Source organism: Acomys minous, assembly GCF_964271855.1.
Source record: "Acomys minous genome assembly, chromosome: 6".
Lineage (NCBI taxonomy): Eukaryota > Metazoa > Chordata > Mammalia > Rodentia > Muridae > Acomys > Acomys minous.
This window is the reverse complement of record NC_140487.1, coordinates 888,895-916,844: the sequence shown is the minus strand read 5'-3', so window position 1 is coordinate 916,844 and position 27,950 is coordinate 888,895. Positions and strand designations below refer to the sequence as shown.

The window sequence follows — 27,950 nt, the reverse complement described above, 5'->3', positions numbered from 1 at the left end:
TTTTCATTTTCCTGATGGTTACGAACATTTATCATTTTTATGTATTTAATGACCATTTGTTTTGACAGCTGTTTGTAAAGGACTCCCAGTTGTTCAGAAAATAAAACCAAGAGTTAATAGGGTTGAATGAAATTAAAATTTCTGCATGCCAACGGAAATACGTAAGTGATGAGGTGATGTTAGAGTGGGAAGAAGTCTTGACTAAACATTCTACAGGAGTAATAGCTCAGATATATTTTGTTCTCAACTGTACAATCAATTCCTAGAAGAGGACTTTTAAATCGTAGTCAGTAATTAAAACAATACTGAAAAGTAGAATAGAATATGCCATAAGAATAGCATTCTTTATTATTATGGAAAGCTATTGAGTAACATAAGTGGGTTTTCAATTTGATACATTTTGTGTCATTCAAAATATTACCTTCTGTTTTAGTTAATAAGTCTCTGTCATAATGGTTGACATTTGCCTCCATATTGCAGAAACTAGAACTTTCTCTTCCATATTGTTTAACTATCTTATTTTTTTTATTAACTTTAGAAACACCAGTCTCTGAAAAGTGTTAATTAAACATAATAAAAATGTTTTTGCTTAACATTGTTGGATCAAAGAATACTTTATATATGGTTGACCTCTCATATGCTTCTACATCTACTCAGCCATCTACATAAAGAAATATTTAGGGCAAAAGTGGCTTTGTCTCCATCTAATAGCTACTTGACAGTTACTTAAGTTTTCTGAATTTTGTGTTGTAGGTTACTGGCTGACATTTTTTTTCCCTCTATCCTTTCCTGAAGTTCTGTTCTTGTGTGGAATAGGGCAGAGTTTTGCATGACATCAATTTCCTTGCCCCTGAGTTCTTGATTTGCCCATGAAATGAAAATGTGTGCTTCATCAGGCCATCTTTAAATTCTTTTCTCTGCACTTTTCATTTTAATTATCTCTTGAACCATTTTCTGATTCTGTAATACATTCTTACCTATAACCTATAAAGACATTGGAAGTAATAAAATTCTGTCTGAAACTTTTAAAGAAAAATAATATTTCACACCTGTAACTTACTTTTTAATCCAGCCTTGTAATAGAGACCCATCCACAGCCTCTGGCAGATGCGCGTTATTCTGTGTGCTAGTGCCACATGCCCTGGCTAAACTGTTTTTACGTTATTCTCTTGCCTCAGTCCTGAAGGCGCCATTGTGGTGTTGCAATAAAACTCTGTTATTTGTGCAGGTGTGGTGTTGCAGGGTTTAACCTCAGCATTGGGAGACAGAGGCAGGCAGATCTCTGATTTTGAGGTCAGTCTGGTGAATATAAGAGTTCCAGGCCAGCAAAGGCAATATAATGACACCCTGTCAAATAAATAAATGAATAAATATACATTATTTGATCTTTAGAAAAGAAGCAAAAAATTGTTGAAAGTTTTCGGGTTTCCCAGTTGGCTATATTATGCTTCTTTTCAGTGTTGCCTCATCAGTTTAGAGGTTTATTTGGATAAATGAGGCATTTACACTAAGAAATTGCATGTTTGGGCAGAATATTTAATCGGAAAATAATTGAGAGGTGTTTCTCTCAGTTTGTTATGCTCTGCCTGTAAACATTTTTCCCCCTTACAAATTGGTATTTCTGAAGCAGAAAACAAATTGCCATGTCTCCTAGCTATTTTTAGAGAAATTACAATTGTTTTATAATTAAATAATGCTTTTGTACATCATAGCTAAAGCATTCAGCATTATCAAAAGTATAATGTGTTGTTGTGCTGTTGAATAGTTGAAAGGGATTTATTACTGATTCTATCTAGGCTATCTGACAGTCTTTCTTCTGAATAGAAATATAATAGCAATTTTGTATTTATTTACCTGACCTCAGAGAGAGAAGGCATTTTCTCTGTGAAATATGAAGAAGTTTTTTGTTTGTTTGTTTGTTTGTTTATGGTTTTGTGTTGTTGTTGTTGTTATTGTGGTGGTGGTTTGAAAAGGAAAGTGGATGAGTCTGAGAACCACAGTCCAGGAAAGGGCATGGAGGAGTCTCCAGGGTCTTGATGAAGGAAGGCTGGCAGATCCCCATCGGGAGCAGCAGGGAGGTGCAGAGCCATGGTGGGGGCCTGCAAAGAGCCAGCTGTTGGCGTGTGGGATGTAGGACAAAAAGCATGACAGCCAATTGAACCAAAGTTGTAATTTTGTTCTGTTGACAAGTTACAAGTACCGACAAACAGGAAACGGTAAAGGAAGACAGTTTAGGATAACCCTGGGCAGAGGGCAAGAAAATATGGGTGTGTGTGGGAATCTTGTTTGGATGCCCTGACTGAGTGATCGCCTCCCTCTGGCTGTGCAGTCGGCTGGTCTCGGGAAGACTTGGCATCCTTAGTCCTTCCCTAACGGCCACAGTGCATGCCATTAGGAAGGAAGGCTTGAGGACTAGAAGAGAACAAGTTAGTGTGTGTATTTCTTTATTCTAAATTAGGTATATTTTCTCATCCTTCTTATGTGAAGCGCACATATGCCATCATCTGCCATTTAAATGCCTAGCGTAGCTTACTTATAAATAGGTTGAGGGCATTATATTTCCTATTGATGATAAAATGCAGATTTTACCACTAAAAGGCAATAACTTCATTTCTAAAGGTTAAATCAAATGATTCTCACAGCTTATTTTCAGCTGCTTAACTTTGGGAAGCTGAACGTCATTCAATAAAAGAACAACCACTAAGCCTGTATAGATTTTTTCTTTTACTTAAGAATTATTATTTCATTCATGTTGTCGTATCAACTGATTTTGTTTCCAGATAGGTATAAGGACTCAATGAAAGTTTTTCTATCTTTTTAAACCTCCCCCCAACAACAACAACAAAAAAACTTTTTACATTTGTTTGTTTGAGTGAGGAGGAGGAGGAGGTGAATATGGACTGCAGTAATTGTTTGAGGGTCAGGGGAAAACTTTCTACCATGCAGATCCCAGGAGTTGAAAGCAAGTGGTCAGCCTGCATCCTTTTTACTGTCTGAGCCATTCTGCCAGCCCTCGTGTGTGTGTGTGTGTGTGTGTGTGTGTGTGTGTGTGTGTGTGTGTGTGTGTGTTTTAAAGATGTATTTATTTATTATGTATACAGTGTTCTGCCTGCACATACACCGCAGGCCAGAAGAGGGCACCAGATCTCATTACAGATGGTTGTGAGCCACCATGGGTTGCTGGGAATTGAACTCAGAAACTTTGGAAGAGCTTCTTAACCTCTCAGCCATCTCTCCATCTCTCCTGTTTTTGTGTTTTGCTTAAGCACAGTTCTATGTAGCTCAGGCTAGCCTCAAACTCCCTATGTAGAGGAAGCTGGCCCTGAACTGCCTCTTCCACCTCCCACGTACCTGGACCATGATTAACTCACACTCTTCCCTTATTTGAACAACGCATGTCCTTTGTCAAGTGAGGGTGGCATCTGCTCTGCTGCTCTCTTTTACCTGTTGCCTAAGAGGTGAAGCTTTGTTATGCAACTTTGGCAAAACTGGTGAGGTTGTTCCCCCTATTTTCCTGTCTCGTGTAATCCATTTTCTGCTTAGATGGGTATTATTATTATTGTTATTGTTATTACTATTATTATTATTAGTAGTAGTAGTAGTAGTAGTAGTATATTAAAGTAATCCATATAAAATTAACTACTGAGCTCATAGTTTTGAACTTAATGATAAGTTAGTTGGCTAGGGTAAACGTCTTGAATTTACAGTTAAGGAAGGAATATATTATCTTAAGCATGTAATTCTGTGAGCCTTCACTTTTTCCCTTTTGAAAAACAGTCTCCTGTATCCCAGGTTGGCCTTAGTGTCCTGGTGTAGCCAAGAGTGCTAGGATTATAGGCTTACACAACTGTGACCAGTTCCATGTGATGGTGGCATGGAACCCAGGACCTCATGCATGTTAGACAAGCACTCTACCACCTAGCTCCTGCAGCAGCCTTGGCAGAAATATTATGTTGTAGAATTACATATTTGAGATTTATACCAATCCTGTCATGTTTTATGTCGGGTTGTCACAAGCTAGAATCATCAGAGAGGAGAGGGCTCAATTGAGAAAATGTTCCATAATATTAGGCTGTAGGCAAGCCTTTACAGCATTTTCTTAATTAGTGGTTGATAGGAAGGGGTCCAGTCCGTTGTAGATAATACCACCCCTAGGCTGGTTGTCATGATTTTTATAAGAAATGTTGAGCAAGCCAGTAACCCTCGATGGCCTCTGCATCAACTCCTGCCTCCAGATTCCTGCCCTATTTGAGTTCCTGTCCTGACTTCTTTCAGTGTTGGACCACAATGTAGAAACCCAGTAAACTCTTTCCTCCCCAACTTGCTCTTTGGCCATTGTGTTTTGTCACAGCAGTAATCACCCTAACCAAGAAAATACCTATTGTGTGTATACCAGTTCTACTGTAGAGTACTATTACATGTTGTGTCTACACTTGGTTTATCCCAAACTGATGAATTGCTAGGCTGTTCTGCATTTTAAATGTTTATTCAAAGTCCAGGATATATTCTGTGACCTGTTGCATGGCCTGTTGAGACTTTTATGATTGTCGGTCAGGATGCCATTTGTGTGTGTGTGTTCATTCTGAGCAAAAAAATGAGTCTTCCTAGCATTTACCAAGTCCTGATTTCTTTCCTCAGTATTGTACATGGGAGAAAGAAGGACATAGATTGTCCGCAAGATCAACCAAATGGGATCATTTATAGATGCCTGTTCTTTGTGGCACTCCTGAAGTAGGTGTATCTGCAAAGTCACAACGGATTTAGTTCCTCCTTATTTGGAAGAGAGATCATTCTGGAACTAAGGTGTCTGCCCTCTCCCAGTTCCAGTGGTGAGCACTTCATTCTGGCTTCTCCTGTCTTTTGTCTGTCCTTAGCTTGCAAGTTTTTTGGATATTTGATTTAGCTGATTGGGTTTTGTTCCTTCAACAACAGAGAAAGGTACAGAAATTTCAACTGTAAGAGAGCCACAGATAAGAGTGCAGACTTCTTTCAGTTCATGCTCCTACAAATGTGCTCCAAAGTCCTGTTGTAGAAGTGGAGTCCAGCCCAGACAGCTGCTTCTCTGCTCTGTCATGTGGGAAGCCTGCGTGATGTGATGAGCCACTAGGCCAGCAGTGTGAGGAGATGTAAGCCAGACATCACTTAGTGAGAGATTGTTGATGGCCTACACTCAGCACCTTGAGGAAAAAGTGGTGTAATGCTGTTTTGTTCTGAGTGATTTGCTCCCTGGTTCTCTCCTATGTCTCCTTCATTCCTGTTGGATGTGCAGCTCACTGATGTGTGCACACACACGTACCGGACCCTCACACGCTCTTATATGAAGTATTAATAACCAGCCAAACTCTGTTGGCTTCAGAGTTTAAGTGCTTTGTGGTAACTGTAGAGCTGGGCTGCATTCCCACGTGCCCTCCCCATCTGAGTCCCCTTTATTTTAAGAGATTATCATGCTGTACACTTGGCTTGTCACAGAGAATCATAAACCTGGCCCAAGAGTTAAAATGTCAGTGTGGCCACAGAACCTGGAGGAAGAGTGTGGAGTGATGGGTGGTGTGTTTGTCTTTCTGGTAGGGGATGTAGTTGTGATTTGTCTTCTGCCGCCGCAGAAGCAGCTCACCTAGTCTGTACAGCCCTGCAAAGACATAACCATGGCAGCAACTGAGCGCGATAGTCTTTAAAATGAGAAAACACGTTCACTCAATGTCCTTAGCGATTAGTTCTGATCTGCGCATTCTTATCTGTGTCTGCCCTCTTGTTTCACTGGTTATGCATTATGATGGGTTGGCCCATAGAGGCCTAGTAACACAGCCGGTTCTTGCCGGGAGGAGGTATTCTAAGGTAGGGAAAATACCTCTGGTGCCTCCATGAAGGCTCCTTCGTCGATAGTTTCTTCAGCATTGAGCTAGCTTCCTGGGTACTGATAGAGTTCATCTATATTAACAGCTTCACCTGTTAATTTGGTTTGCTTCAAGGTTATTCTTTGATGTTAATAGAAGAGTGATTGCATGTTGATGAGAATTCATTGGTGAGCTTTCTTATTAAGTTATCATTTGAAGTTTGCACATGATAATCCTGAGTGGTTACCTGGTGGCTAACAGGCTTACCCTCTTCCCGGTTCCCCATGCTCTTTTGAGTACGGTGATGTTTCATGTCTTCCGTACAGTGATTGTGGGGGCGGGGAGGTGATAGGATTTCTTTTGCTAGCATTAGGAGCATGTGGACAGCTTCATAGAGTTCTTGTGTCTCTAGGTTGGGCTCTTCTAAGATGCAGGTGCCCTGACTGCCCGAGGACTGCCCTCACAGCCCCGGTCCACTCCATCAGTTCTCTTACTTCCAACTAATTTTATCATTCTCCCAGCCCTGGTGATTGCAAAAATCATTTCTAAAAACTACTTGTATTCACAGGAAGGTACTTTGCTTAGCTTGGTTTCTCCCCACCCCCCTTGGTTTTTAAGGCAGTTTGATGTATCCTGGGCTGTTTTCCAGCTCACTGCATAGCTGAGGATAGCCTCAAACTTCCCCAGTGCTGGGATGGATTCCAGGCGTGCATCCCACTCCCCATCTACGTGGTCCTGGGGATTGAGCCCAGGGCATGCACTCTACTAGCTGAGCCATATCCCCAGCCCGTTTCTTTGTTTTCTAGAGACATGGTCTCCTGTAGCCGAGGGTAGTCATGGGCTCCTGATCTCCCTGCCTCCTTCTCCCTAGTGCTAAGATTACATGTATGCACCACCATGCCCAACCCACAGGAAAGCACTTCTCGGCGAAGAGTTGCAGCCCAGCTGTTCAGAGCGATTTTATATAGCGTAGAAGGATGTGGTGGGAGGCTGTTGAAGTGGCTCAGTAGGTAGAGGCACGTGACAATAGCCTGATGGCCTGAGTTCAGTCTCCAGCACCTGCATAGTGGAAGGAGAGACCCAGCTCCTTAAAGATGTCCTCTGACCTCCACATGAATGTTGTGCCACATACATACAGTAGATAAATGTTTAAAAAAGAAAGCTCTGAGGTTTCCACACTTGAAAGATGGGCCCTAAGCCAGAGCAGGGCAGAATGGGAGTCTGTAGCTAAGATGTCATTATGTCCTCTTACTCTCTGAGGAATGTCCAGCCTTTCTTGGGGGGTCATTCGGAACCCTGTTCCTCTAAATCTGAGGTATAGATATTAACTGCTTTGAAATGAAGTCACCCCAGGAACATTTGTTGCATCATTACTTTCTCAATTCCAAGGTGTATTGAGGAGGCAGAAACATTCCTTAAAGAGATACCATCCACAGTAAAAGGCTAAATATGGCTAATGCAACCTTAAATTAGCTCTTCCAAGAGTACAGAAAGATGCGTGCGCATGGTTTATTGTGGAGCACAGATAATGTGAAAACTACCAGTGCAACAAAAAAAGGAAAGGCTTTGTCCAGAAATATAGTTGTTGCTTTATTTTTTACACCAGTGGAGGAAAATATTGGTATAGATAACAGAGAACCATATCTAGTTTATCTGCTTGGATTCTCAAAGCCTTGAGCCATTGGGAGACCAGGGAACTGTGGCAGCAGATTTCCCAGTCCTTTCATGAGTAAGCCACCACATAGAAAAGCCTGAAGATTAGAGTCTGCTCATCTACGCAGAAGTACCTAATGCTGCCCGGAAACGAGCATTTGTTGCTACGTCTCAATATTATCTTGAGATCTTTAATGTCTATTTTTAAAAACAAACTTGGGGCTACATTTTTCTACAAAAATCTTTGATATTACAAAATTTGAGTAGGTTGTACTTCTGTGCTACTGGGAGGGGACTGAACCTACCATGTTAGTGTCATCTCTGAACTGTACCACAGTCTTAGCTTTAAGATCTGTTTGCATTTTCAACTTCACAGTAGAGTAGAAGCTGGTGTCTGTTGTACTACATTTCTTGTAGTCAAATTTTACCTTTGTTTACCTTTCTCTGATCAGCCCTAAACATGACTCTGAGGCTCAAACACTTTTTCCATGCTTGCATAAGCTCCTTGAAAGGCAACTTGCCTAGCCACTTTCAGTCCACTTTGTTGTAATATACTCTGAATCCCTAAGATAAATAATTTCTGCATCAGGGAGTGACTTAAGGGTTCATGACCTGAGGAAAGTTACCAATATTCTTTACTATTCTTTCATCTGAGCTACTGAAATAGATGGTCTCAAGAATTTTCCTATTGAAAAGGAGCGTGCCAAGCAGAGAAGTGCTTGCTGTAACAAGAAAAGATAGACACGGTCCTGTGGCTGTGACTGAGATTGGAAAGAGCTGACATCTCTTGGTTATTATAGTCAGTTTAATTGACTTCATAAGATCCATTCATTCTTAAGATGCTGTCAGCTTGGATGAAGTCTCCATTCTTTCTCCTAATGGGTGTCCCATGCTGTTTGCTTGCCTTGCCTCCAGAGCATGGCGTTCCACGAGCATTTTACACGTTTGCATCTGGAGTCAGCATGGGAAGCTGTCGAAGTCTCAGGCCTTCATTTCCACGGCTGACTTCCTCTTCTGCTCTCCTGCATAGGCAGTGGCGTTCCTTTCTCTGTCATCTCTCCATGCGTCATCTCTGGAGCCAGCCTGGTCGATGGTGAGCTGAGACATCAGCGCAGTGGAGGCCTCTGTGCATTTCATTACACACAGAGCAGTCAGGTCCCTGAATTCCCTTGATTGTTCTGAATAAGCATCTCTCTGATAAAGCAGGGGATATTTTATCCTGTCCTTAGCCAGCTTAGCAAAATGGGAGGATAAGGACACTGCTTTCTTGTTAGTAGGAGAGAGAGGGAGAGAGAGTCCTGTAAACATCTTTTTTTTCTCTCTACCCCCACCCCCCGCCCCCACCATATAGAGCCAAAAGACAATGGTGAGCAAAAGTCTATTTCTGGAAAATATAGATAGCTCCAGGTTTGGAGGAAGACTTCCTTTTCAGTGATATTGGTTGCTTCCTGATTTGCAATAATGTTTGATAATTGTTGTTGACTTACTGGCTCAGCTCATGAGTAATGCCCCAGATTTAGCCTAGTATAGCAAAAGGATTTGAATCAGGTAGTCCTTTTGTTCCCTTGGAGCATTTGTCTTGCTTGACTGTTCTGGACTTCAGCCAACTGCCAGAAAGGCATTTTCTCCTCTCTATGTGTGTAGTAGAGTATGTGTCGCTTAAGTGTTCACTGGGGGAGTTCCCAGTGCACTACAGCCCATTGTTAGCTTACCTATTACCAGGATGCCATTAGAATGAGTGAGAATGCATGACTGTCTCTCCTCTTCTGTAAGAATCTGTTTGAAAAGAGGCTGGATCTCATTACTATAAATATTGTTTTCATCACAGCCTACCTCACTGATTCTGAGGGAGAGGAGCACCTTTGGCTGCTGTGGAAACTCTGTAATACTTGATGGCTTGTTAAATTTTCATTATTGTATGTACATTAATTTAGATACAATAGCTCTGTTGCTAGGAGAAGCGTCGGAATGGAAGAGCTTGGCTGAGTGCAGATTGCCTGTGTCGCAGAAGTCAGGGGAATCTGCAGAACTTGCTGTCCTCGGAGGGAGTTTGCAGTTCTGCTGGCGGGGCTGAAAGCCTCAGAAATTCTCAAATCCAACGACTATTCCCCCAGCATATGTGATGTGATATTTTGATGCTTGCTTCCTCTATCATCTGTTTAATTAGCTTGAGAGACTGAAAGGATTTGAAAGCCCCTAGCGCCTGTGTGGTCAAGAGCTCTGAGACTCAAAATGCTTGTGTTTAGTCCCCTTGAGAGCAGATGCATGGACTTGTGTTGATGTGGTGGGAATGTTTGAGAACTACTAGCTGGTTCTATGTCAGAGTTTCCCCCGCGTTTCTACAGTTATTTGTGCTGATGTGGTGTGGTCTTTGCCTTCATGCTACACATCCTGCTGTTACAGATTCCCTGAGTAGGAGACTATCCCCTGCGTGCGCTCTCTCTCTCTCTCTCTCTCTCTCTCTCTCTCTCTCTCTCTCTCTCTCTCTCTCTCTCTCACACACACACACACACACACACACACCGAGAATGCAAATGAAACAGAGATAGTTGAGATAGTTGGCTCATGTCTGGAGAAGGCTGGAGCTTTTTTTTTTTTTTTTTTTTTTTTTGGTTTTTCGAGACAGGGTTTCTCTGTGTAGCCTTGTCTGTCCTGGACTCGCTTTGTAAACTAGGCTGGCCTTGAACTCACAGCTATCCGCCTGCCTCTGCCTCCCGAGTGCTGGGATTACAGTCGTGCGTCACCACTCCTGGCTGAGCTTGGAGTCTTATATAGCCTGTTAACATATGAAGATACACTGGTTGTCTAGGACTGTAGGTACTGTGTGACGAGGCCTGAACATCTTTTTTTCTTTGTTAAGAAAGTTATAGTTTCAGTTAGCCGCCACAGAAGGACAGTATTAGTTTTCTGAACTCCGTTCCCAAGCACTCACCTAACTTAGTTACACAGTGAGTGACTAGTTACTGTGCAGAAGGAAGCATTGGCCAACAAGAATGTTCTAGAAGCCGTTGCTTAACGATATTTCTTCTAACAATGTCACATGAGTAGCGCATCTGCTTCACGTCTTCATAAATTACAGATTCTTATGTGGCTACTTGCTTACTTTCCTCTGGACTTTATATCCCAAACCAAAAACAAAGGGCCATCTATTTGTGTCCAGTGCTCTCCACTGACTTTCCTTCTTTTCTCCATCAGGACACCCAGAAAGCAAAGCAGTTCCTGCCCTTTCTTCAACGGGCAGGGCGTTCCGAGGCCGTGGTGGAGTACGTCTTCAGTGGCTCTCGCCTCAAGCTCTATTTACCTAAGGAGACCTGCCTCATCACCTTCCTGCTGGCAGGTGAGTGTCATTGCCCATATGACTCTGAATGTCCTTATGGGAAGCTGACCCGGACTTTCCCCGTAGCCTCAAGCCGTCCTGTTCTTCCTCCAACCCTCCCACCAAGCGCATGCCTTTGGATAACAGTTTGAAAGACAGCACAGAACCTCGTCCTGCTTAGACAGAGGGAACTCTAAGCCGAGGAAACGAATTATAGAATTCCCACACTTGGTATTAACCATTTAAGGTCATCTGCCCCTGCCATGTCTAGTAGGCCTCAGGGGTGAACTGGCCTTGGAGTTCCCAGGCAGTGCCGCTTACTTGTTCCTTTTTTCCCTTTTTCTCAAATGTCATCAGGCTCCCCGTCCTAGCCATGACAGTGCTTTCACAAGCTCCTATGTCTGTAGATTTCTTGTTGAGTGAGGGTGACATGCTGGGCAAGCCCTCTTGCTTTCCCTGCCCCCTGTGCAGCTGCCTCTCATAGCCTGCCATTCTGTGTCGCCTGGTGTCACCCAGCTAGCAAGACTGTGTGAACTGTGCTCTTTGAACAACTTACATTTATGTATTCAGGGAATAAACCGTTTCATTTCTTCGCTGCTGGCAAATAATAAAGATATTTATTTCTAGTCAGGCCTTGCAGAAACTGTGGTCTTTGAAGGAACGCTGTCATTTCATCCTCCCACCACTCACAAAGCACACGTGCCGTTGTGTTCCCAGATGTACGCTGCCTTTCCTGTTACTGTCCCGTTGCCTCAGCACTTCTGTTGAATTCCTGAATAGAATTTGCTGTGGTTGAAGAGAAGCAGGAGCCTTGCTTTCTGTCTGTCCGCTGCCAGATTCCCTTGGCCCCTTTTTCTGGAAGGCACTGAGAACTTCTTGTCCATCTAAGGGGCTCCCTCAGGCCCCAGCTCCGTACAATAAGCCGCTCCCTGAGCACTGGCTGTGCAGCTCACCACACTACGTCACTATCCCTTCTTGACCAGGCACCTCAAGAGCTCTTACCAGTTTGATGGCTGCTACACAGCTCTGTAGGTTTCCTGAAAGCATCCAGTGAAGTATGACTCCGTGTTCAGGGGCAATTGTGGAAAGAAGGCTTGAATCAAATCCACGCCTTACTGGAGGGCCTGTGTCTGTGCTGCTGGCAGTTGTAATAAAGTGAAACTGCTGGGCGGTATGAGTCTGTTCCTGTGGCCATTTGTGCTCCCTGTTCTTAAGATTTCTGAAGATGGAAGGTTTCTTGTTATGGAGTTTGAGGTGTATATTCATCTCATTCTTTGCTCTACCTGAAAAACAAAAGCAGCCCCTTGGCAGTTTAGTCAAGGTGAACAGTAGTTTAAAAAGTCTGGTTGTTTCCCAGAAACTTGGTCTCAGCCAGACCCACAGAGAAGAAAAACACTGCCTTCCTTCTAAACTCAGCTCCTTAAAGGGAGCCAGCCTAAGGTGTGCGCCTGGTAGGAGAGTTCCTGCAGGGAGCTAGCTGCTTTTGTTCCGCTTTGTTTAGAAGGAGGCCATGTTACCACCTGACTGTGGCAACCATTTCCTCTGTGCACTTGGCATCCTAAGCGTCATGGCTCCAAGACATTGTTTAAGTTAGCTTTCAGCCTGAAAGACAGATTACATAGCAGCAAGTATGTGCTAAAAAGTGTAACCACAAATATTTAGGAAGTAGACCTCACTTGTGTTAAGATGAGTGTTGGGGAGAAAGTTAAGCACCCTGAACATGAACCTTGGAGTAGATTGATGAGGCCATAGTCAAAGTCAACACAGAGCTAGGGCCCGGTCAGAGGAATGGGTGACTGCTTTATAGTGTCCATGGAAATGTTGAAACTCATCAGTGGAGCCTGGGCAAATGCTCAGATCAGAGTACTCAGCACGTCAGGCTCTCTGAGTGCCTGCAGAACAGCTTTTGGAGTGGTTCACCCCACCTCATGTGACTTAAACCACCAGGGAACTCGGCATAGGCTGAAGATCCAGATGCAGACGGCAGTGAAGATACGGTCCAGGGAAACACAAAAGCCCTGGAGAGGAGGCCTTGGGACGCTCAGGAGACAGAGTGCTCCAGGAGCCAGCACTGCCAGAGTCCACATAGAAGGCAAGGGGACAAACAGGGAGGTGGTTTTGTTCCTGTTTATCAATCAGAAAGTCACAGTGACCTTTGTCATATTTTCATAGGAATTGTCAACTAAAGGCAGAGTCCAGGTGATTAGAAAGTACCTATGGCTGCTGTTAAGTAGCAGACTTACCAGATATAGATTGCTAAGCTCAAAAAAAGAATAAATAAAATAAAATCTAACCAAGAATGGAAAAGAATGCAGAAAAACTGAGCTGACTGGGTAATGTAGCAAAAGGATGTCAGCACGTTAGGTACTTCTAAAGTCCATACATGCTTTCAGACCACGAAGGTGGCGTGTTAGAGCTAGGGATCTAACCACTGAGCTGCTTGCTTTTCCTAAAACAGTTATGGCACGTTAGATAAAACTCAACAACATTTTCATACAGGAAACACTGGACACTAGCCCAAGGGGCATGTCTCATGAAAGTCTTCACTTACCAGCAAAGTGGGATAGAGGTGAGGACATCCTATTGGGACTCTAGGTGAGAGAAATATAGGACATAGGGAAATAGATGGATCCAGAGGGTCCTAGAAACCTACAAGAAGAACTCTATGATGGGCGGATCTGGGCCCAGGGGTTCTGCTCGATCTATGGCACCAACCAAGGACAATACGGGCAGTCATCATCAAACCCCTACCCAGATCTAGCCAAGGGACAGAATATTCTCCACAGTTAAGTGGAGAGTGGGGACTGACTTTTACACAAACTCTAGTGCCCCATATTTGGCCATGTCCCCTTGATGGGCAGGCCCGATGGCACTCGGAGGAAGGATAGCAGACTACCAAGAAGAGACTTGATAACCTAGCATCATATTCAGGGGGAGGACGTCCCCTCAGTCACAGTCATAGGGAAGGGGAATGGGGTGAAAGAGGGAGGAAGGGAGGAATGAGAGGATGCATGGGATGGGATAGCAAATGAGATGTAATATGAATGATTTCATTTTTCAATTAAAAAAAAAAAGAAACATAGAGTAGCCAGAACTGGTGGTAAAATCCTGTAATCACAGTACTAAGTAATTGGAGGCCGGATGATCCAGCGTTTGAGGCTAGTCTCTGCGATGTATCAAGGCTAACCTGGGTTCCACGAGACGGTCTCCAAAGAGAGTGTGGGCATGGGGAAATTGGAAAAAATTCCTAGGGAACATGCAGTTTAAAGTGCTGAGGGGCCCTGCTGAGAATTCCGAGAGAGATTGTGACAGGATAAGGAAAAACACAATGACCTGGAAAAGATGAGTCTTAGCTGGAACAGGGCTTGAGTGAGTCTGCTTAGAGGCTATTGAGACAGCAAAGGTGTACGCACAGACCTGGAGGCCTGCGCCGTGTCAACTCACGCCACACCATATAAAATGACGCTGCAAAAATGGTCTCTGTTTGCAACTAGGAAAGAATCTGCATTGCAGTTCTCAAGGGGAACGTCCAGACATTTGTTGAGATCAGCCCCCTCCATGCTGCTCTCGTTAATCTGAGCCTTGTGGAGAGCCCTCTGTACTTGAAGGTGGAGTGGACACTTTCCATTTTTATGTGGCCTTTTTTGGGCAGACGGCCCCACAGCTTGATAGGGAGTGGCATTTGGCCCGAGCCAGCTGGCCTCTCTGTCACGGTTCCTGCACCCCTGTACGTGAAGTGATTGTTTAGTCAGATGGGATAGCAGGTGGGGCCGGCACGTCAGCTGCAGCTGACAGGTCAGCGCCTCCTCACAGCTCCTCGCCCTTTGGTCCTCTCAGCACCTGGCCTAGGTTTGGTCAGCGAGCAGATGACCTGAGCTCATCAGAGCCGAGACTGTTCAAGGTCCCTAAGCCTGCTGCTGTGACCTCCTGTGCACACTCATTTGGTCTTGAAGGCCAGTCACGGTCCATTCCTGTCTGTTGCTGAGTTAGCAGGAAGCTGAGAAGCCAGGCCTCGTGTGTTTGTGTTTAAGGCACTGGTTTTCCTCAGGTAGCCTTCCCCATTTCTGTCCACCAGAACAAAAGCAGCAAACCTTGGCCTTTGATTTCAGGTTGTGCTCACTCACTTGCCACGTGTGTTAAGCTTTGTTTTGGTATCTTGTCTAAGAAAAACTGAATTGTATATTTACAAATCATGTACCTTGTGATTCATACTTTTACAAACATTGTGACCTCTGGGTGGCGTTTTCTCATTGTAAATCATGTGGTGCCTCTGGTGCGTCAAGGCCATGCTAAGGGCACAATTTCGGAAATTGCCATACTGACTAAGCATAGCAGGTGTGGAGGTAGTGTCCTGTAAACAAGACGCCTCCTCCAGAATTAAAAGAGAAGAAGAATGTGAGGCTTCTGGGGTAAGTAGCATAAAGAATCACAAATTGGGTATCTGGGATCTTTTGCCAACCTAAGTTAAGATACATACAGGCCTCTGCATTTCCATGTTCTTAGAGGTGAATCCCAGGCCCCTGTGAACGGGTGAGGGGCCAGGGTAGAGAGCACTCACCTTACACAGAACCAACTGCCTAGATGGCAGCAGTGCTTGGAGGGGTTCCATGTGGATCACAGCGGGTGACTTATAATTAACCAGCTCCCTGGGCACGTGGACCAGGACTGGAAAAGGAGGCTTCCCTTCACCTGCCCTCTGGCATCTGCTTTACTCTTCTGTCTTTCTTTGTGATTATAGCTCCCCGCTGGTGATAAGGGTCTAAATGTCTGTGTTTTAATGAGTAGTAGTGGGTTTGTTGCTGATGAATAAAAGGTGTGGCTGTGTGTCTGTCCTTCCACCTTGAATGCCTTTGAACGGAGTTCCATTCCCTTCCTTCACTTGTAAAAAGTCTCTTCTCCTGCCCATTGTAATTGGAATATCAACTGCTTGTTGCAGTCGACCAAAAACTTGTAATGAGAGGAAGGAGTGGGGGAGGTAAACAGGAGTCTCCTCATCTCTGGGCCCCAGGAATGGTGGATCCCCATTGATTACCAGTGCCTAACCAAATTACACAATTAAAGCCAATGTATGTTTAAGTGAGAAATCCCATTCTGCTATCACAGAGGTGCTAATGAATCAGCCCGTTTCTGTGGCTGTGTTTGCTAGGCTTCTATCCTTAATTAAGCAATTACAGGGTCTGCTGATACTTATGAATTCTTTTCAGATGTTTTAATTGAATTGCAACTTAATGGATATTTGTAAACTGGGGTATTCTTTCTCTTGGGACTTCCCAGTTTGGATGTCTCCTCTGCCTGTGTGTTTTCAGTTGGGACCCATCACCTAAAATGAACAGTGTAACAAGAGACCTTCCTGGAGGTTCTCTGGTTCTTTATCTTTTCATAATAAAATTGGAGATACATTCATTTTAGAACATCCTAAGAAGTCACTTATAGGAACAGGTTTGGGGAACATTTATGACAAGGCCCAGAGTGTTCACAAGTTATTATAAGGATGAACATAAATTTACAATATTGGTTATGCTCTCAAATAACTTTTAATGTAGTAGTATAGACAGCCATATAAAACCAAGTTATAATGAGATTAGAATTAGTAAAAATATAAGCAGCATATCACAAGAATTGTCTTAGTTCCTTCTGTGTCAAGACCATGAAATGCCTAAGCTAAGAATGGGTAATTATCAAGGGAAAGAGGTGGATTTGGCCTCTCAGTTCTGGAAGCTGCATTATCTAAGACCCTGGAGGCGGCACATCTGCTTCTGGTGCAGCCCCCTGCTGCTTCACCATGTGATGGAAGCACTGGGTAGCAGGTCACCTCCTAACGGCTTTCTCCTACAACAAAGTTAAACTTCCTGCCTCCTGGCACTGCCACTGTACCAGTCAGATTTCAGCATGAATTTCCCTGGGGTGGAGGGCTGTGGGGGAGAGGGATACAGAGTGGCAACCCAGCACAGCAAAAGTACAGAGGACACCACAGGTCACTGAGGGATGGAAAGGCGCCTCCAAGAAGATGCTTTTCACTTGGCACATTGTCTATAATTCATCTAGGCAGAGCACCTTTGCCTGTATCAGTTCTCAAAAGAGTGCCTTAAAGAAAGGACGCAGCAGTCGCCTTCACTTTTCTCTGCCTCTGTGTTAGTGCATAAACATCTTCTCAAGGCCTTTCCTGCCAGTGAGCTTCAGGGCAGTGGCTCAGGTGAAGTCCTTGCAGGCTGACCACTGGCCAAGCAGGTGACGTGCACAGTTCCGCCTGTAGTAGGCTCTGTCTACCATCTTTAACTCACAGATCATCCCCAATTGGGCTGGCTCATAGCTTAGGAGACATTCATCGGCACGGTTACTTAATAATGCTCTTGCTCCTCTGGTGACCATCTTAGGAACATAGAAATGCAGGAAGGAATGTATAAACATGAAGGGAGCACATATTTTAAGGGTAGGGTAGCCAGGCTTGGTGGATCACATCAGTATTCCCAGCACACGGGAGGCTAAGGCAGGAAGAGTGCCATATTCCAGGCCAGCCTGGAGCACAGTCTCAAAACTGTAATCACAGCAAGATAAAATGTGAGGTAGGAGAAACATACCCCAAATGACAGACACGTGAGAAGCGCTTGGAGGTTCTGAACCTGGAAGTAAACACTGTGACGCCCTCGGGGCTAAAGCTGTCCTGCTCTGGAAGCCAGAAGTGGCGTTTGGGCTGAGGCGGGGCAGCCTAATGCATGGTATTTCAGTGGATCCAATGAGAAGAGAGCTGAATAGTGATCGCCTGGAAATGTCTGTATCTGGGATGAACCACGGGGCTCCAAAGAACTTAGTGGGGGTGTTTCAGGGCAAGAGAGGGAGGTCCTCGATCTGCTCAGTGGCCACTTCAAATCTTTTGATAGAGGCAAAGTAATAAAGTCATCAATAGAAATGAATTTGTTCAGCATAGTTTAAGGCAACCACAGACCTTGTGGCTAAAACATTTTAAGGATTCTGATTTCCAACGTCCTTATTATTTGTTTCAATCAGACCAGCCTGCTTATCTTGGCATGGTGCTGTGACCAGGGGGTGAGGGAGACAGCAAACCCTCTGTGGCAGTACTGTGCTAGCCTGTGTCAGCCAGGGGCTTTTAGCTGAGGGAAGGATGCTAGTCATCATGGTGCCCTCTGTGGAGTCTCTCAGATTCCCGTGGTCTCCAAGGCAGGGTATTCAACCCACACCATGTCACTTGGGTTCTAGGTACCCAAAAAAGGTAGGTGCTGAAAAATGCTCCACTGGAAGGGGCCCTCGGAATGCCTTTGGCCAGTCACTGAAAAGATTCTCTCTGAGCTCTTGTACCCTGCAGAAGGCTGCCAGTGTTTTCTGAGCTCTACTGCTTCAGGGTTAGGGTTAGGTAGGATAGAGGATGACAAAGCCTGTCATCCACAGTGAATAAAAACCCTGAGGGTGAGCTAAAAGCAGGTCTGTGAGCTTATTCCTTTTCAGTTCCTCCTCCTTCCCTCCTTTTTATTTCAGATTTTTCTTTTCTTTAATATTTCTGTATTTTACATATGAGTGCTCTATCTGCATGTCAGAAGAGGGTATCCGATCCCAGTATAGATGTTTATGAGCCACCATGTGGTTGCGGGGAATTGAACTCAGGACGAACAGACAGTGCTCTTACCTGCTGAGCCATCTCTCCAGCCCCCTCCTTCCTTCTTTAAAAAGGGTCTCATTCTGAATGAAGAGGAGGAGCTTTCCAGAAGTCTGATAGCTCACTGGCATGTGTTCAGCAAGAGCACCTGTCTCTCTGGTTGTGCCATTCCATCTCAAGGCTTTCTTAGAATACATTTTGGTGAGGGTTGGTTGCGGTGGTGGTTTTCTTTTTAGCACCATTCTGTCAGCTTGCTGGTGTTTTCTGTCGACCACTTAGGACTGATGGTCACATCAGTCCTGTATGGACTGCTCTCCGCTAGCCTGCATTATGGGGAAGTCTGTTTGGCCCGAAGGATTATAGAAGCAGAACCTTGGATGATGCTTCAAGAAAGGGAGCGTAAAAATGGTTTAATGATTTAAAGTTAAAGGGAGGTCTGGAGAGATGGCTTAGTGGCTAAGAGCACTTGTTTTCAGATGACCCAGGTGTGATTCCAGCACCCACAGGGCATCTCACAACTCTCTGTAACTGCAGTCCCAGATGATCTGACACCCCCTTCTAGCCTCCACCAGTACCAGGCGGACACGTGGTATGCAGACCTGCATGCATACACATAACAATAGTTATTTTTTAAGAGGCATGCTATGGCGTCTTGTAGTGGGCAGCCTCGGGTTGAACAGTGCACACTACTTACAAGCCGCTCCTTGGTTGCTATGAGAACTACGTCTCACATCTTTTTTTTCAAACCAGTTTAAGGAGGTTTAACGTCACTTAACCTGTTCTTCATCAGTGAACAATGAAATAGTCTTTGTCCTTCTCTTCATCCCCAGGTCATTGCTCTTCTTGCAGTTTGTTCATAAAGTTATTGGGGTTTCTCCAGCTGCGCTCTGGATTGGAATGAGATCGTATGGTCTAAGTGGGTGCTGCACACTTAAGTTGTCCAGTGTGCGCCGCCTGGACATTCCTGCAGATGGCCTTTCTAAGGAGAGGCCTCACAGACCTGCACTCGCCATGTGTGAGGCCACTAAGGAGGCGCTGGGAGCTGTTCCTCATCACTGTGCAGTAGACACATTCCCTCTCTGATGCAGAGGGGCCAGAGTGAGGCACAGAAGTCCCTGTCATATGTGGAAGGCATCTGAGACACAAACAACATTCACCACTGAAGCTTTTTTCCCCATTTATTTCAATTAGAAGCTTTGGAAAATTTTAACCAGGGTTTCTTTTCTCTTTGCCTGTGTTATGAAAAATGAGATGTACATCTTCTGTGGCTCCCTTCAGGCATGGCTGACAGGCTTCTAGAATGGGCTTTGGGAAAACTTCATCTTGGAGCTTTCTGGCTTCCTGTAGTCTTCCGTTCTGTGTATTCTAATGCTGCTTTACCATAGAATTCCGAAATGTACACTGCGCTCCCGTGCATACCTTTACTGTGGAGGAAGACATGTAAGTCTACAGTCAGCAGACTGGCAGAGAAGTCCCTGTTTCCCTGCCCTTGTGTGCCTCCTTTTCCTGAGCTTGTACATCTGCTAGTGATTTTTCTAGGGTTAATTTGGGTGTTTTTATTTTTAAATTGGAACATGGTGTCTGTCTCTTCTCTCTGTGTGTTTTGGATGCATCCCCTGTGCTAGGCATGCGGTTATTAACTCCACTGATACACCAGTTCACTCATTAGCATTTGCATTTTAAATTACAAGCTAGAGCAGACTACATTTATGCTATATTTGTACCACTGCCTTCTTCATGAATGATGTTGTATGTGCAGGGAATGCAGAAATAGCTCTCCTACAGCCCTGATATATTTTAGTCTCTTTTTCAGCAAACTGCTATTTCTTTTTACTCTTGATTCTCATTGTTTAATAGGGATTTTTTTTTCTTCTTTTCCAAGTTTAGACGTGCTCGTGAGTGTTACTGATTGGGAAATGCTAACAACAACCAACCCTTCATATCAAAATAGGCACATTGCGTAGAGTGGCCATCTTTCTCGCTCACGTGGTATTCCTTGTAAGCAGTCTGCTTTGAGCTGAGAGGAGCAGAGTTCTCTTCTTCCCAGAGTCGTGGGTGGGAAGACATGGAAACGGAGGCTTGTTCTGCTAGTAACTGCGCTCCTTCCTTAAAGGGATTAGTCAGTGTTACTTGCTAACACCTGTGAGTGCTCAGCACTGCAAGGGGAAGAAATGAAAATGGTGGGGGCCTTCACGGACTACAGTGCCTTCCAGCGTGGAAGATGCCAGCACAGCAGTGGGCCCCTTAAGATGAGGGGTGTCCAGCTCCTGCTCATGGCACATGGTAACTTCATTGTACACATCCTGAGAACCAGAGGAAAACTGCAGCCCTGGCCTGTGAGCAGAGCCTCCCTAACCTAGCGGTTGCTGACTGACGCCAGAAAGCATGCTCTGGCTGATAGGACTGCACTCGTGTTGTGCTTTTCCTATAATTCAGTGTCTGGTTTTGTTTCTTTGAGTTCTTCCTTACAACCTTTTTTGTTGTTGTTGTTGTTAGTTCTTTTACACCCCCCCCACACACACTTTTTTTTTTAACAGAATTAATCCACTTTATTTTTCTTGTAAAAAAAACCCTTATGTGGTAGCCACAGCTGGAGCCTGGGTCCTCTGAACAGACACTCTGGTGTGGGTTTTCACAAGATGATCAGTGAATTCCTGATAAGGAGACTTGGTGAACACAGTTTCTTTCCAGAGATCGGGTGTCAGGTAGCTGTAGGTCTTGGAAATGGCATCAGAAGTGGCCTTGGCAAAGTTGCCCAGGGTGGCAGTACAGCCCCTGGCTGATGTGTAGCAGTCATCAATACCGGCCATCATCAGTAGCTTCTTGGGCACAGGAGCTGAGACAATGCCAGTGCCTCTGGGGGCAGGGACGAGACGCACCAAAACAGAGCCACAGCGGCCTGTCACCTTGCATGGAACAGTGTGTAGCTTGCCAATCTTGTTCCCCCAGTAGCCTCTCCACACAGGGATGATGGCTACCTCCTTGGAACACTTAACACCAAGACCAACATGACCATTGTAGTCCCCAATATCGACAAAAGCCTTGAACCTGGTCCGCTGGCCAGCTGTGTCTGCTTCTGCACTGGTATGATCTTGAGAACCTCGTCCTTTAGGGATGCGCCCAGGAAAAAATCAATAATCTCGGATTCCTTAATGGGCAGGGAGAACAGATAAATCTCATCCAAGGACTTGATCTTCATATCCTTAACCAGGCCGCCCAGCTTGGTGATGGGGATCCACTCCTTGTCTTCGGCTTTTCCTCCACAAGCCCCGTGGCCTCTACCACAGCCCCTAAGACTGCTGCAGAATCCTCCACAGAAGCCGCCTCGCCCTCCTAACCCTGGGCCCCCGGGTCCTCCGGGCCCTCCCGCTGCACCGGCGTCATCTGCCATTTGATGTTTTCCCGAGGAAGAAGAAGCCCCGCACACACTTCTAAAAGAACATGGAAGGGGTTCAGAAATGCATACTGAAAATAAAGTTGCGTTCTGGGTAGGCAACCAAAATTCTGCAGTTGATATATTTCCCTTTCTTTCTAAAGGTTTTCCTCCTCTGTTACTGCCTCTGCTAATGAATTCCTGGGTAGATAAGACACAAACACGTGTGAGGCTGGTGGCCTACACATGTCTAACTCACTAACTCATGGCCTGATGGCTGCAGCTGAGCATGCGCTCTCTGGTTGCCCATTGCCTGGCATGTGCAAGGCTCTGAGCTCAGTACTTAGCACTGATTTTCAAAAATAAAGTAAAATCCTGGGCCTTTAACATGTCTTATTGCTGCACATAACGTGTCATATGTACGTAGTGTAGAAACTACATGCTGTAGACAAAAAGCATTCTGGGCCTACTTTCATGATGGTCTGCCTCCTGCACTGAGTTTGAATTTGTAATTAAAAACTGTCACATCATACTTATTTATTCCTTGAGAGGATAAGTCTAGTATATGAAGGGCGGGGCTTGGTAGCCCTTGAGCTTTATTGCTTCCCTGCATTCCACGTCACGTATTTGATACATGCTTCTGTGTGGTTTCTACTTTTTATTATTAGTCTTATAAACATATCACCTGGGCTGTGCCACTTCAGAATTCTTCCTACGAAATCCACACCCAGCAGGCAGTTCACTGAATGGGGTTTAAAGTCAAATGAGGGGCCCTTCCATTGACACGTTACAGTTGGGGCTGGTCAGCTGCTACAAACAAAGCACAAGCACAGCTCTCTTTCAGACCTGGTGACAGTGGGCAGCAGCTTAGGTGATGAGCACTTGTTAACATGCACGACACTCTGAATTCAGTCCCCAGCACCACATAAGCTGGGCTTGGTGTCCTGCGCCTGTTAACTCCAGTCCTCTGTAGGTAAAGGCAAAAAGATCTGAGATCCTTATCATCCATGGTTACATAGCTTATTAATTTAAAAACAGCCATACCTCTGCATCTTGTCTTTAGAGAAGTCCCTTTCGGGAACATGCAGTGTTCAGCACCCATGAGCACAGCAACTGACACAGGCATTCTGTGCTCAGTCTTTACTACTTTCTTTTGCTTTCTGAGCCCGTTTCCTGGTGAACCTGTTCTCAGGGAACTAAACTGTGCTTTACAGGGTAGCACACAGAGCAAGGAGTGATGATAGGTCCCCAGAGACACCCAAGTGGCAAGGCAGGCCAGACCTTTGCCCTGGTGGTGTGACCTTGGCAGTCCACTTGGGTGGTGTGGCGGTCGGCATCTAGAGAGCACCCTGTGCGTTCACTCAGTAACATTCACAGATGCTGCCTGTGGGTGCGGCTCCCTGGCATCCCATAGCCTAACTTAGTTCTCTTACACTGGCCGGCCAGTCCAAGTGCTGGTTGCTGCCAGTCACTCCCCATCCTGCTGAGCTGCTTCTCCGTGGGAGGAGAATGCGCCTTATAACTGTGTCCCCGCAGCCTCCCAGCCATCCAGTCCTCCGTTCCCTGTACCTGCCTCCCCTGTGCCCTGGCTTCTGACAGACCCTGTGAATTAAGTGGGTTAGGAATAAACCGCTTGACTGCGTGTGTGCAGATAGCTTCTCTCACCAGCTACCTGAAGTGCTTTTTGAAATACACGGGAGCCTTTTGTAAGCTGCTTTATAAGCTGTGAAGTCCATTGTTGCTGCTCTCTGCAGCCAGCGAGGCTCTACCCTAAGTAATGTCTCCTTGGCTCCCGGCCAGGGCTGGGTATTGCAAACTCTAGTAAGCAGGAAAGCCGCCCACCAGAGTCAGTAGCAGCTGTTGCAGGTTGGAGGATTTGCAGAAATTGAGATTGCTGTTCCCAGATATTGGCACTTGCCTGGTGATGAATGACCGAGTCTGTGCAAGGGGACTCTGTATGCTTTCCTTCAGCCTTTTCTTCTCAGCCATCTATTGTGGCGCGCGCTCAATGGCCCCGTTGTGGAGGAGGGCCGCCAAATGCTGGAGTGAGTGGTGCCTCTGCCTCCATTCCCTCCTTCACTTGGCCTGAACTGAGACGTTAAGAATAGCTCTTTGATCCCCTGATCAGATTCTCGAGACAGGAATTTCGTGGGGCATAACCCAAATGCCAGGGGCTAAGAATCCAACCTCAAGAGGGAAGAGAAATGAACTTCACCTGAAAGAGTCTGAAGTGACTCAGCTTTGATCACTCTGCTGTTCTTACCCTAACCCGCCCATCTTCACTAGAATAGCCTGGGAGGCCCAACAGTGAAATTCTTAGAGGGCAAGGCCACTCTGATGTTTACTGCATGTGTCCATGCGTATGCATGTATGAATGTGCTGAAGCTAGTGCTACAGAGACCAGCTGAGGCATGAGTGACCTCAGGTAAGGCTTGGCTAACGCCTTGCTCCAGTTCCTGCCATCACCTTCTCCTGTCATTGTCTTGGCTGTGTAAGATGCTTGCAGACAGAGATGTTGCCAGCCTTGTCACCACTTAATGAAGGAGTGAGTTGGTTGGTTGGTTGGTTGGTTGGTTTTTTGGGGCAGGGGCGGGCAGCTTTGCTTGGGCAGGTAACATTTTGACTATCTAAAAATTCAAAAATAAATTATCCCCCACTGTGTTCCTTCTGACTGGTAAAGCCATGTCACTTCTAACGTCTAAGAGACCAAACTGGGAGTCTCTTGAGAGAACCTGCATAATGCTTGGTCTGCCCCAAAGTTACAGAGCTCGGAACAGGCACATTAGCCTCTGTGGCCTCTGCTTTTTCATAAGATAAATGGGCTGAATTGGATTTTTCTGGTTTGTTAGTGGTCTGACCTCCCAATAATAGCATTTGCTTAGTGGATATTTGCTGTGGTTGTAGCTTTAGCTCCAACCCCAGTACAGTCCCTGTTTCACAATGAGAGAACAGGGTGTAGAATAGTGTGTCAACCTGCTAAATAACAGCACGTTTTAGCAATGAGCACAGTTACCCAGATCTCACCTCTTTTATTTCTGTAGGCAGCAAGGGGGTTTCCCAGCCTTTGCTCATTCATTGCATCCTCCTGTGCCCTTGCTGGCTAGAATCCAGCCCAATGGTGCCTTTCTTGTGGCATAACCAAAAACAAAGCTTAGAAAGGAGATGGAGATAACCACCACTCCTGGGAAATACAGCAATGGAGATAGAACATTTTAGTAATCATTTGGGGGTTGGATTTGTTCTCTTGGCCCAAGAGGTGACTCCAATAAGAAGGAACACACATACCTAAGACGAGAGCATGGCTCGGACATGTGATTGTGGAAAGAGCAGGTCAGACCTGTGGGGTGGGTTTATGAGCCAGGGTGTTTATAGACAAATTAAACTTTAGCCCTGAGTAAGCAAAGTCCTAAGCCAGTTATTACTGCCAGGACACTTCTAATGGGCCCTGTGCAACCTTTATAAATTATTCAGCTGCTTTACTAATAAAAGGCCAAGCAACTTGCCTGGTCCTGGGGGTACTTAAGTAGATAGCTGAGAACAGGTTGGAGGGACAGAGGACCTGCTGACCACCAGGGAGCCCTCCTTTCTGACTTGGTGGGAAAAGGGTTAAACAGATGGCCTTGGATAGTGGTGTGGTAAAAGAAAGCATTAAATGGCATGGAGATGCTAACAGTGTTGACTAACAAGGGGGCTGTCCATGCTACTTAGCATTCCTGGCATCTTACACTCTGTGCAAGATACGGTTTTAAGTTGTATTTCCCCTACAAACTCTTGTACCTTTTTATTTTGTTACGATTTTAAAAGAAAAGTTTGAAAAACAACAGAGTTTCTTCATGTATTCATTATTATATTGTTAACTGGCCCATTTGCCATCCGTGTTTGTAAAAATCAGAAGGTTTGGGTGTGATTGCTTCCTGCTGAGATCCACAAGAAGTGGACAGAAAGGTTCAATTTGGTTTGTTTTTTTTGGTTTTGTTGTTGTTGTTGTTGTTGTTGTTTTCTCCATTCCATGGCCCAGATTTCACAATTCCCATGTTTACTTGCATCTTTGGGTTTTTTTTTTTAAGCCCCAGGTGTCCTCAAGGGTTCAAGATCTGGAAATAATATCATGTGAAAAACATAGTTCCCAGATTGTCTGAAAGCCTGTGTATTGAGTGTACATGTCCTAGATAGCAATATGTTTGCTGTCTGAGTTATTTTCTGTTACCCCTAGACATGATAGGAGATTTATAATATTTAATTTTCAACTAATAGTGGGTTGGAAGTGTGCAAATAATTTCTTTACCTGCAACCTCTGGGATTTCTTGATGACCATAAAAGGATGGGTTCTAAGCTCCTGACAGCTGTAGCTGACCAGAGAAAGAGGACTGTCAAGCCCACTTCTTACCAGCATGACTAGAGGCTAGCACAATGGCTCAGGTAAAGTGCTTGGGGTACAAGGCTGACCCATGCTCAATCGTCAACACTCATGTGATTACTAAAGGAGAGAACCAACTCTACAAAGTTGTCTTCTGACCTCTGCGCGCGCGTGTGTGTGTGTGTGTGTGTGTGTGTGTGTGTGTGTGTGACCTCTACTTGTGTGCATGTGCACGCATATGCTTGCACTCGCGAGCACATGTGTGTATGTACACATAACACATGCACCCACAGTGATAATTTTTTTAAGGTGCAAATAGCAGCTAATATCCCAGACTCCTTATTTAGAATTTCATGGCCCAAGACATTAAACAAAAGACTCTTTTCAACTTTGCACACTCTTGTCATTTTTGTTCTCCTAACCCACGTCATGTTACAGCAGCAGAATTCCTGCTGAGATGAATACCATATTGGAATGTATGCGCATCCTTCTCATCACTCATGCTTATATCTTCTTACTTCTTAAAATATATAGGTATCTTCAACTATGCTTTTTTTTCCTCATTCCTCAGAATGGTCTTGGTTTGATACCAGCAAATATTGAAAGCACCGTTAACATCTACCTCCAGGAGCATTGGCTGAGTTGGGGGGTGGGGACTCACACATGTGGAAGCCAGTTCTTTCTAGCCACCCTATGATTTCTCCTACTCAGATCCCTCAGCACCCAGTGGTCCTGTGGGGAGCTCTGGGGTTGTCAAGTTACATTGTCTTGTAGCGCGGCTGTTCCACACAGAGTTGGTAGAGAGCTGACTCGGGGTATAAAATAGCTGAGAGATGAATTAGAAACATTTTAAAGGACAGTTTGGTGTATAAGAAAGTGAAAGATTGTGTTTCTCACTCAGTTCCTCCTGCTTCTAATACAACATGTCTTTCCCATGGCTGCCTCTCACTGCCTGCACTTTTGTAGGCTCTACCCCCAAAATCATTAAGTGCAGGTCACAGCCTGGCAGTGTCGCTTTGGACTGCATCAAGTAGTAGCTGATGTCCCTTCAAGGCCGTGATCTTATGAACTCCCCTCCTTACTCTTACATGTTGAGTTTGAATTCAAGTCAGCTGATCAGTAAATTGAGTTGATTAAATTTTCTCCCTGGCATAAATGTGATCTGTATGAGTAGGAGATGACAGCTTAGAAGACAGCCTATGTCATCCCTTGGTTCATCAGATAAACCCTCTAATTGGATGACAGAGCTCAGTTTTAAAAGTGTCCTGAGCTCAAAGGTGAGCTAGCCAAGGGCTAATGCTAATGTCATCGATCCAGTTCCTCAGAAGAGCAATTAGGGCCTAATGAGATGAGGACCATGAGCCTCTGGGCTGGGCTGGCGTTTCTCACCAGCATCTCCGAGGCAAGCTGATTGTTGAGGTCCGTCCCTCTCTGCCTTAGCCCACCTTCCTTATAGTCCTGCTTCTTTGCTTGCTGGGATTATGGCTTTGTTTTGCTAACTTGGTTTTATTTGCATTAGAGACAAGCCAAGAATAATCTCAGTAATGAAACAAAGCAAAAGTTAAGCAAATATTTATTTTGGGGTGAAAAAAGTGTACCATGAACCATACCTGGCTAAGCAAGCACAAACAAGAACTTCCTTGGTTTTCTGCCAGTGCAGCTGGTGACTGGTTTTCCTTCGTTAGCTGGTGTCCATGCTCAGAGTCTTTCCAGGCTATGATGGTGCATGCTTTTAATTTCAGCTCTGAGGAAGCAGAGGCAAGTACACCTCTGTGAGTTTAAGGCCAGCTGAGGCTACATTTTTTTTT

At 45.0% G+C, this 27,950-nt stretch overlaps 1 protein-coding gene and 1 pseudogene across 2 annotated transcripts in view; one reads left to right on the top strand and one right to left on the bottom strand.

Annotated features, from left to right (window-relative positions):
- SND1 (staphylococcal nuclease and tudor domain containing 1) overlaps positions 1–27,950 on the top strand; it is a 406,636-nt gene that overhangs the window by 251,750 nt on the left and 126,936 nt on the right. The window contains exon 15 of the mRNA XM_084788021.1: positions 10,683–10,824. Within this exon, the coding sequence (XP_084644147.1) occupies positions 10,683–10,824 (142 nt within the window). The remainder of the gene's footprint in view (positions 1–10,682; positions 10,825–27,950) is intronic.
- LOC311599269 (small ribosomal subunit protein uS5-like) lies at positions 20,935–21,839 on the bottom strand (annotated as a pseudogene). The gene has a single exon. The product of its transcript is annotated as a small ribosomal subunit protein uS5-like (transcript).